Source organism: Chinchilla lanigera, unplaced genomic scaffold (assembly GCF_000276665.1).
Source record: "Chinchilla lanigera isolate Chin_1 unplaced genomic scaffold, ChiLan1.0 scaffold00011, whole genome shotgun sequence".
Lineage (NCBI taxonomy): Eukaryota > Metazoa > Chordata > Mammalia > Rodentia > Chinchillidae > Chinchilla > Chinchilla lanigera.
This window is the reverse complement of record NW_004955412.1, coordinates 24,957,204-24,968,787: the sequence shown is the minus strand read 5'-3', so window position 1 is coordinate 24,968,787 and position 11,584 is coordinate 24,957,204. Positions and strand designations below refer to the sequence as shown.

At 34.4% G+C, this 11,584-nt stretch overlaps 2 protein-coding genes across 2 annotated transcripts in view; both read right to left on the bottom strand.

Moving 5' to 3' along the window:
- Nucleotides 1–1,359: 1,359 nt before the first annotated feature.
- Nucleotides 1,360–2,301, bottom strand: LOC102026305 (olfactory receptor 150-like). Its single transcript, XM_005378644.1, has one exon. The coding sequence runs from the start codon at nucleotides 2,299–2,301 to the stop codon at nucleotides 1,360–1,362; it is 942 nt and encodes a 313-aa protein (XP_005378701.1).
- Nucleotides 2,302–11,299: 8,998 nt separating this feature from the next.
- Nucleotides 11,300–11,584, bottom strand: part of LOC102025991 — a gene marked incomplete at its 3' end in the record, with an annotated part of 898 nt that continues 613 nt past the window's right edge. The window contains exon 2 of the mRNA XM_005378643.2: nucleotides 11,300–11,583. Within this exon, the coding sequence (XP_005378700.1) occupies nucleotides 11,300–11,583 (284 nt within the window). The remainder of the gene's footprint in view (nucleotide 11,584) is intronic.

Here is an 11,584-nt window from a genome sequence, read left to right as displayed (position 1 = left end):
ACTTGGCAATAACAGTTAAAAAAAACACATAAACAAAATATTTAGATTATCATAGAAAAAAAAAGAGTAAAAAAGATTATCAGGATACTGACAAAATGTATTTCTCACATCAAATAAGGCAGATAAGTCTTGCATATATGGACCAATGTTACAAGAATGTAAATCAAACAAACGCACACACTTAGAAGCTTTCAAAGAATTTTAAAAATATTTAGATTACCCTGGGTGAACAGGGACACCTCTGAAGACACTTCTATGTCTGATCCTGTGAATCAATTCCTACCCTTGACTTATATTCTCCAAATAATCCAGTACTAGGAATAATCTCATAATTTGTCCACACAAATTGTTGCCTGAATATTTCCTTACCCAAACCACAGAAATTATAAATTTTTACTTGCTAAAATATTCCTTTTCTTAGATGTGATGGTTATACTTAATTGTCAACCTTAATCAATTAAGACATATCTAAAGAGTTTATTGCATTATCAGGGTGTTAATCTCATCAAAGAATGAACCACTAATTATGCCATTGCTGAAGGTCTAGTAGGGGATGGAGACACTTAGCATACCATTTTAAGATAGAATAATTCTAGTCTTAATGCAAGCCTAAAAATGTGTCTTGAGAAACATTCCAGAGGGGTTGCGAAGAGTTAACTTTGCAGTCCTGATTTAGCCCTGGAATACTTCTCCATAGACAAAGAGCACCCGGGCCTAGATAGTTACCTATGACCCTGCCTGGGTTGTTTCATCCCTTCCCTGGCCCTAGATAAACATTGTAACCATAAAGGAAATGTATGGTTATCTAAAGGGGGACATACAAAACAGAGTACAGAAAGTATATATCCTTGTGGTTGGGCTCATGACTGGAGCCTGACCCGATTATGTGGCACAAAGAAAACAACATGTGGCCAGGGCTACAAAATTTCAGTCTGTTATCATGGATACCAAAAATGTATATAAGTTGGGAACAAAGGTAGGTCCATGCCCACTTCCCTGACTTGCAAGTAGGGATGAGAGGTGACCGATCTAAACTAAAACTTTGTCTGTTCTCTTTGGTCTCTTGTGGAATACAGCCCAAATTTTTCCTGTAACAGTCTGTCAGGAGTTTGGCCTGGTATAAGGAGTAGGTCAGAGATGATCCTTTGAGGGTGTGCCTTTGCTCCTCTTTTCTCTTAGCTCTGCTTCCTGAGTCCATGAGAAGAGCAGTGCACTCAATCACTCTCTGCCATCATAGCCTTCTGCAATGAAACCAGTGAACCATGGGTTGAAACATCTGCATACATGAACTAAATAAATGTTTCTTCCTGTGAGTTGACTTCCTATCTAAGTATTATAATCACAGCAACAAAAAGATCACTAATTTAACAGTACACTTCTGTTGTCAAAGACCTTTTTAAAGGCAATATTTACATCCTTATTCCTGAGACTGCAGATCAGGGGATTCAGCATAGGGACGATTATAGTGTAAAACACAGATGATACTTTCCCTTGGGGCACAGAGTTGACTGATGCAGGCTGCAGGTACATGAATGCAAGAGAACCAAAGAAGACAGCAACTGCTGAGATGTGGGAGCTGCAGGTGCTGAAGGCTTTGGACCTGCCTGCAGCAGAGCGAATGCGGAGAATGCTGGCTATGATGAAGATGTAGGAAGTAAGTATAGTCAGTGTTGGGAGAAAAATATTAAAAGCACTTAAGCACAGAAGGACTACCTCATTGATAAAAGTACTGGAGCAGGAGAGCTCCAGGAGTGGGAAAAGGTCACAGAAGTAATGGTTTATTACATCAGCCTTGCAAAAATCCACTCTCAGCATGCAGACTGTGCGAGCCGTGGCACCAACCAAACCCATGCTGTACACCACAGCTACCATCCAGCAACAGACTTGAGAAGACATGGTAATGTTGTAAAGCAAGGGGTTACAGATGGCAGCATAGCGGTCATAAGCCATGGCAGCCAACATGTGACACTCTGAGATAACAAAAAACAAGAAGAAGTAAAGTTGAGTCATGCACTCAGGAAAGGAGATGACATTCTTTTCCATCACAAAGTTCACCAGCATTTTAGGGGTAATGACAGTGGAATAGGACATGTCAATGAAGGACAGACTACTGAGGAGATAGTACATGGGGGTGTGCAGGTGAGAACTTAGTCTTATCAGGATGATCATACCCAGGTTCCCCACCACTGTGAACACATAGATTCCCAGGAAGAGGAGGAAGAGGGGCAGCTGGAGTTCTGGTTTGTCTGTTAACCCAGCGAGGATGAAGTCTGTCACGGTGGAATGATTTCCTTTGGCCATTTCCTTCTGATAATTTCATGAAAGAAGACCAAGAGAATTGCGGTTGTTATTGTACATAGCATCACACAGTGATATGTGGAACATGATTGTATCACTTTCATCCTGGTGCCTCCAGTTTTCAGTCAGCCATCAAAAACCTCGCGATCTCAGAAAGGAGACATGTAAATATACATCAGATAGGATTATTTACATTTTTCGATGCTATCACATTGATTATTAATAGTATATTTTCCTTGACTATAAAAGGCAAGAGTTAGCTCTCCCTCTATTTTTAAATCACAAACATTTTACATAGAAAACATAAGGAATCTATAAAATGCATTAAAAGAACCAAGTAAAAAGTTACTCAAGGGAAGGGGCTGGGGATTTAGTTCAGCGGTAAAAGTGCCTGCCTGGCAAGTGCAAGGTCGTGAGTTCGGTTGCCGATACCGGAGAAAAACAAAAACAAAAAAAAAGTTACTCAAGGGAGTAGAATGGAAGATCAACAACAACAAAAAACTAATGTAATTGTACACACTCAGAATGAGCAGTGAAACTCCATTTGGAATAGTACCCCAAAAGAATAAAATCTTTAGTAGTTAATTAAGGAAAAATTGTATAGCATTGTCTATATAATTATTGAACATTTTTTGAGTGGAATTAAAATTCTTTATAAGTGGACAGTCAATCATGTCTACGAATGAAAAGATGTAACAGTATGAAAATTTTAATACTTTTAAAATTGATCTACAAATTCAGTGCAGAGCTGTGTTACAAAACCTCAGCTGTGTTATACTCAGAAATTGACAGCCTAATCACAAAATTTTATGATAACGTAAGGAACCCAGACTAAATCTAGCAAATCTCAACTACAAGAATATAGTTGGAGGTTTCTTATTTTCCCTTATGAAAATATATTATGAAGTTATTGTGAGCAAGACAGTGGGTAATGGAACTCGATGCCAAAGTACAACCACTCAGGTATAATGACCTAAAATGTTATAATTCAGTTGGGAGTGAACTCTTCTTTTCAACAAAGGATACTGGGAGAATTAGAAGAGTAGAGGTAAAATACTAATTTGGACCACTTTCTCAGAACATCCATTATAATTTACTCAAAATTGATCACAGAAGTAAATATAAGAGCTATTTTAATGATATCAGTATAACAACACAAGACTAAGATAAATATGATCCTTTATTTGGGAAAAGTTTCCTAGAAAATATGCCCAAAACAAAGACTCTATTAGGAAACTGAACACGAATATTGAAACATCTTATAAAGAATGCTATAGATGAAAATTGAAAAATTTGGTAAAGAACAGTACACAGAACTTGAAAAGAGGAAAACATAGAAAAGGTAAAAATGGTTTCAAATATTATATCTGAAAAATAACTTCTAGTCAGTATTCATTAAAAATAAACTTTTACAACATAGAGATTAAAAGGTCAAATAGACCAATTTCGTAATATTCAAAAGATCTGAATAAACAAGCTTCTATCTAAATATAAGAGTGACAAATAAGTACAAGACAGTAACTGTGTCAGTCTTGATTATTAAGGAAACTCAAAGAAACCACAGTGATAACTCTGAGCAGGTACTCTTCTGTCCTATACAGAATATCTGTAGAACTTGCTCATCTACTAGAACAGAAATCTTGAACTCATGACAGAACTCCTCCATGTTTACCCTCACCTACTGGCCCCCGGTGACTAGCATCCTGTCCTCTGCTTTATGAGACTGTTTGTTACAGGTGCCTCATATGGGTAGAATATACCAGCATTGCCGCTCTGTGACTGGCCCCTTCCATTTATGATATTCTCCATTGGGTTCCTGTGTGTATTTCAAATAAAAGATTTCCCTTGAGGAAAAAAATACCTTTAAATTCTTATATAAAAAATATGACTCAAAATTATCACAATTTTGGTTAAGTAGACCCATAATTTTCGTCTCAGTAAAATTTTACTAGATTGATAGAGTAAAAGAGTGGGATAATCATGGGTTTTCCAGATTTAGTGAACTGTTTGTGAAATCTTTTGTAATCTTAGAGACATGAAAGAGTCATGTTCTGTAATTAAAGAATAGAGTGAAATGAGAAGAAATTGTTAAAAAGGAGATAGGAACTAGAATGGCAGAAAGGGGAAAGGAAGAAAGGGAAAAGAGAGAAAAAATGCAATTTAGTTATACTATTAGTGTTTCTTTGTTCATAGAAAAAGAAGGTCTGTGCTAATATCAACTGGAAAATTTTTTATGCTCCTATCTTGTACCCTGACTAATTACTTTAAAGATAATAACATACAATGGGTCAACTGTTGTTATTCTCCCATCATCTTGTTATGAAATTTTGTTTTACCTCTTTTCCATAAAATAAAATGAGAACAGAGAAGAATATTTCATAGTTAGATGAACTTAGGGAACATCTAAAAATTAATAAGAAAGTCAGATTTCTTCATTCTTTATTGCAGAAGACATACCCTCAGACTTACCTTGAAAATAGCATTGTCTCAGTAAGTTCGACAATTCCAAAAATGTAAAAATGAAATTTTAGGAAATAATAATGAATGCTTCTATGATGAAAAGCATCCAAGAAAATATTTTAAGCTGTGCAAAGAGAATGACAGAAGTTTTAAAAATTCTAACTGAAACATTTCTGAAGGCATTCAGGATAGAGATAAATTACACAGAATCCTTGCTCTTCAAAATGTTTCACTCCAGAAGGGCCAAGGAGGCAGACTTGACAAGGGGATAAATGTATTCCCATGCTACGTCCTACAGGGATATAGACATTATGGTGTGAGTGCAGAGTAGAGTGCAGGTGAAGACTTTTGAAGAGAAAAAAAAAACAGAAATTTTTAATTTTTCTCCTAACAATTATCACAGGATAAATATTGCTCCAAAGGGCCTTTGGTACACCCTCACCTTTGATTCATAATGTCTTCAGTTTCTCTTGTCTTTCTTCTTTACCCCATGAAATCTTATTTAAAAATTAAGGTTCTTCAATTAAGACCTTTCAAAGTGACATCCCACTTAAAAATACCATTTTCTATCTGCCTATGATCACATTTATAAGTTCATAGATGACACAAATTAATTTGTATTATTTGGTGCACTCTACTACCTTTGCTTCCACATTAGTTATAAATTCATTATAGTCCAGTGTATAGTGACTGCCATAATAATTCTCAATACAAATATGCTTGATAAAATTATTTAGAGAAATTTAGAGAGAAATTAACGCAAATTCAAACCAACTGAACAAAGCCACCACTCTCCCTGAATTGAAATTAGTAAAAAGAATTATTTGCTCTAATTTCATATTTCACAGGCAAGGAGACAATGAGGGAAACATTGCTCATCAGGGAGTGTGGCTCTTCGATTAAAAAAGTGTAGAGATGGAAAAATATTCCTGTGCATCTTTATTAGCATTGCAGAGAAACTGCAGCTAAAGATTCTTAAGTTTTAAAGTTATTGTCTGGGACTCAACATACCCTCCTTCTTCCCAGAGATTTCAGTTCGGGATATTTTTCTTCTCCATTACTTTGTCCTGAAAAACTGAGATATTAGTAGAGACCAATGAAAGGTACATTTTGAGTCACTAATCCAGTTCTCTGATGAAGCTGATGCCTAAAGCATCGTGGCCATTTTAAAGGTTGGTTGATAGCTGGTTTTATATGTTGGTTATAGATAATAAGGGTCTGATCAGGAATATACAATATTAATGACCTCCCACTAGATTCTTATCCCATAAGCATCAACTCTGGGGAAAATCAATAATTAGTTTTTCCTTTTATCACATTGCTTCTCAAGTGTTCAGTATTGTAACACCTATGTAAATACACATTCTTGTTTCATTTTGGATTCAATGAACAATATGAGAGTTATTGCTGAGCTCTAGTGAGTACCTTATAGACACTGAATTATTCACAAGTTCAGGAAGTTTTAGGGCATGCATTAAATGAATTGTCTCAATTCTTTTTTTGTTAATTTTAAAAATAAAGGGAGGAAAACATTAACAGACAGACAACCTTTTACAAAATAACAAAAGAACAGTACAGGCAACACAGAGTTACAAACAAAGTGGTAGGAAATTAACAATGCTTGTTGTATTACAAATTGATATCTTCAAAGTGGTTGGGGAAATAGAAAAGCAAAAGAAGCGATCATTTCTACAATATTTGGAAGTTTTTATTTTTATTGACCTGTACTATTCTTATTAACATAATATGACATAATCACAAAGCAGTCCTTTTTGGAATATCTTACCTTAGAGACTGAATAAAAATAACTTTCATCCATTTTTCATGGTAAAATATTTTAGATTCTACTAAAAACCCCTCAGAAGTGCTTAAGAAGGTTAAGAATTAAAAAGAACTGTTTTCCCTCCTAAAACTAGGAGAGATGTTGAAGAAGAATCAATAAAAATATACTTAATAAAATTGTTTGGAGAAGTTTACAGATAACAACATAGAGTCAAAAAATGTATTATAGAAAGTAATTTCATGCTAGATTACTTGTGAGTGTAATTATATTGAATATTTTTACTGAGCATTGATCAAATGTTATATAATTTTAGGCAATAATTGACATAAATTTTCTTAAATAAACTTACTTTTGAACATTGTCCAGTTTTAGCAGATTTGCAGTTTAATGTACGTTTAAATAGACTTTTTTGTTTTTGTTTTCAAAATGCTTTGCTTATTCCCTGGAAGTTTTGAGGAGTAAAAACATGCTATCAGAGTTATCCAAAATATCACGAAAACCTTTGCTTATGAATGATGATACATAGAACTATGCTACAGTCATGGTATGATCATTATTCTCCAAAATTTGATGACTTTTAGAAATGTTGTATCCTCAAGCATTCATCAAAAGTAAGAAATACCGAAGAAGGCCCCATCATAAATATACTGTGTTAAACCAGAGGTTTGCCTTATTAGAACCTGGAATGGTGATAAATGCATTAAAATGAAACTTTTCTACTTGCTATTGAAAATGGTGTGACTTTTAGAAAGATGAAATTGAACTGAGCCAAAAACTATTTCAGAACGAGAAAGCATTAACTGTTCCTTTCAATATACCATCACACATCAGCAGTACAGTTATCCTATCTATCATCTATCTGTCATCTATCTATCTATCTATCTATCTATCTATCTAATCTATTACCTTCTTTCTTTCTTTTTCTTCTTTTCCTCCTTCCAGTTGTTCCTTTCTTTGGGCAATTCCTTTCCCTTTCTTATCATCTATAGTATGCTTTGAGTTTTACTGATTCTTTCAGGTTCTGACACCAGGGAGACAATATGATGTTTACACATGTGGGTCCAAATTATTTCAATCATGAGTATGGTCTCTAGTTATATCCATTTACCTACAAAAGCCTCAAGTTTATTTTTTTATAGCTGAGTAATACTCCATTGTATAAAAAGACCACATCTTTTTTATCCATTCCTCAGTGGATGGGCATTTGCGTTGTTTCCAAGATTTAGGTATAACAAATTGTGCTGCTATAAACATGGGTGCACATATATGACTGTAGTACGATGTTTTTAATTCTTCTGGGAAAATACCCAGAAGGGGAGTTGCATGCTTATATCTAGTAATCTGAGCAGGTGATTTGAAGACAACAATATGCAATACTGCAACATTGGTGAATTCCTACCATCTTGTCTAGTGAAACTCTGTACTGTCTCTAATGTTTCATTGAATAATTATTTTTTTATTCTCGTTAGTGGTTTGAGCAATCTTCCCTTCTTACACCTGGTAATCTGAGCAAAATAGTTGAAGATAACATTATGCAATATAACAACCACTGTTAATCCCTATCATTTTGTTATGAAACCCTGTATCATTTTTAATGTTCTTGCTTTGTTTTGTTTATGCCTGTGATGGTGGTATGTTGTTATTGTTCTTTTTTTTATTACTCTCTATAAAATAAAAAAAGAATGAAAAAGCATCAAAGATGATGGCAAAGCTATAGGAAGGATCAGGGAATTATTAAGATACTACAACATCTGCCCATCCTGCATGATATCCACCTTTGTGATAGATCTTAATATTTAATACTATGTTTCATATTTCCTCCTGCATTACACTTTTTATTTTAATCACATTGAACACTATTAAAGTCCTCAGATGAAATGCTAAACCAAATGTTAAACTGTAGAGATGAACATAAGAATCATCTATTTAAATATAAAAAAATTGAAATTGGTAACTGAAATTGAAATTGAAAAATATTTAAGTATATAAATATCAGAAAATGCTTAATAAATTGTTAGTTCTTTTTGATACTCATTCTCTCTTCCTCAATTAAAATAAAGCTCTTACATCTTATTGACCCAGTGCCGTCTGACTCATCCCAGCATTTTGCAGTCCCTCTTGGATCTGGGTTTGTCTGTTTGACTAGGTCTTACCAAAGGGTTGGGGGTGGAAGTGAGGTGTATCACCACCAAGCACTATTCTACAAGTTTGAGGACATTCCCTTCTCCTTCCATATATTTCAGGCTAATGGTGAAATGGAGGAAATCTGGAGTGATTATTTGATGGTAAACATAAACTCTGTAAAAGGCAGTTTAAGAGACACATATTTCTATGATGAACCATAGAAGTACCCCAAAATGTTCATTTTCTGGTGTAGTTCAACATGATATGTTGGTGTTCATGCAAATGCATGCACACCTACACGCACACGTAGTGAGTGTGAGGCACAAATAAGCCTAATCATAACTACCACAGAAGGAAATAGCTATTTCTAACTAAACTTGTCTCTTGGGACATCTTGATAGTTCCTAGAAATGCTAATTATAAGGGAAGAACTATTTTCTCCTTGATATTAGTATATGTTTATATCAGCTAAGTGAAAGACAAACTGTATTTGAGAAAAATACTCATTAAAGACAGTGCTTACAGTTATAATGTAGGTATTCTATCATGTTCTTCTCAGTTATTAAAACTTTTGATTGAGTGTATTCCATAAATTTAGGTAATTTTTCTTGTGTATTTGTAGTGTTTTTTGTCTTTGTAACTACTTTCCTTTTGGTGGTAGATCTCTACCTGTTTTGGAATCTAGTATCTATATTAATATTCTCATAGTTTATCTTCCCACAGTCTCAGAATGATTAGAAACAATTCAGACCTTTGGATTCTTATAACTTTTGTTTTAATGCTAAAATATTTTTGAAATATAACAAAATTTTCATAAATAATTTTTATAAATAATAGTTTATATGTATTTTCATAAATAATAATTTACATGTACTCCTAGTAACATGAATAAATTCTGTAGATGTTCTTTAGAAGCTAGAGTAAGAAACATAAGAATATATACACACAAATTTTGCAAAACAAATTTAAACAATACAATTTCAGTACTCATACATATGTTACAGATTTGCATGCACCCATATACGTATCACATAAATATATGCCAATAAAGACATATATACAATTATATGCAATTTTGTATGATAATAAAATGGGATGTGAAGGTAGGAAATTACAATATAGACAGTAAAGATTTCTGCTTGTTTTCCAAGAAGGGATGATTCTGATCTGTCACTAATAATTCTTATGTTTCAAAGTGAGTTAAAGACAACCTTGCTTTAAGGTGTTCATGTGACATACTTGAAGACAATCTGAAGAACAATCAAGCATGTTTTATACCTTTTTGATGAGACAAGTGATTTCCCAAAGCATCTGACCCAGGTGAACTGCTCATACTGTGTTACAGAAGAATAAATACCTCTTTGTTATGCTTGGGGGCATACTGCAGCAGGGAGAAGCAGGGAATAATAAGATGGTACTTGCGGATGTCCATGCCTTCTCAATGCAACTCTTTGTGAAGGTTTACAAATTAGATGCATCAGAAAGCATACAACCACGAACTACCATCTACATGTGGCCCTGAAATCAAATGGGTATATGTGGTGGTCCACAGCCTGTTGCTCGGGAGACACACGAAAGGCCATCACAAAACTAAGTTGTGAGAACTACTGAGATTCCCTCTTGAAGACAACTGTCTCCCAGGAGGACTACCTGAAGTTTTCCAGCTGGAGTTTCCAAGAGGACATGTAGGATCTCAATTTGTAAAACATGAAATTTGTTTGTCAAAAGTCTGCGTCTAAGCCCATAGGAAAAAAAATCATTTTTGAAGTAGAAGATGAGTTTTGACTAGCAGAAGTATATGTCATTAGTCATGAAAAATTTTGTCAACTTTAAGTTTTCGATGTGGATAAATGAGGACCCCAAATGAACTGAATAGTAAATCAAAGATGTTATATGTAGTGGGAATTTTGTAAAAAGTCATATCTCCTTGTAATGTGGGAAAATGAATATACAATTGTCAGGAAATTAGGGTGATAGCATAATCACAGGAATGTTACATAGATACATGCAAATGAATGCTCCTAACATAGATGTATCTGTTTATTACTGTCAGTATCTTGCAACATGTTGCTGTCTTCTTATTGGTAGGAAATGTTTTATTTCTCATCTTATGCTACAATATTACACTAACACAGTACCACACACTTTGTAAATATCAGAGGTTATATTTTGTATATTCCAAATGGTAAATATTATTTATTTTAGAGATCACATTTTCAAAAATCCTTGCTAATAAACTTAGTTTAGAAGGGTGGGTCCATAAATTATTGAAACAATACAGTGTGAATCAAATATATTTATTTCTTGAATTTATATAATTTTTATAAACAGAAGAGCCATATTCCACACATATAAAGTATAATCAAACACATAGAGGCATTTGAAATTTATAAAAGTGAGACACAGCTTACTCTGGATTGGTGGATTCTGTGCCACCCTAGAGAACTACCGGCCCATGTGACTTTGATTGCGTCAACCTAGCCTTATCTTGGGTACTTTTTGTCCAAATGATTAAGCGCTAGCAGAAATCACAAGACTTGTGGACATGTACTGAATTCTTTGGATTATTTCCTTATCATAAACACAGAAATAAACTATTTTAAAGACAAAATAATTATTTCACTAGAAATTTATTTTTTGAAAAATCTTACACAGGGCAACTTTAACATCCTTATTCCTCAGGCTGTAGATCAGGGGGTTCAGCATGGGGACGATAATGGTGTAAAACACAGAGGACACTTTCCCTTGGTCCATGGAGCTGACTGATGAGGGCTGCAGGTACATGAATGCAGCAGAACCAAAGAATACAACAACAGCCGAGATGTGGGAGCTGCAAGTGTTGAAGGCTTTGGACCTGCCGGTAGTGGAGCGAATGCGGAGGATGCTGGCTATGATGAAGACATATGAGCTAAGAATGGT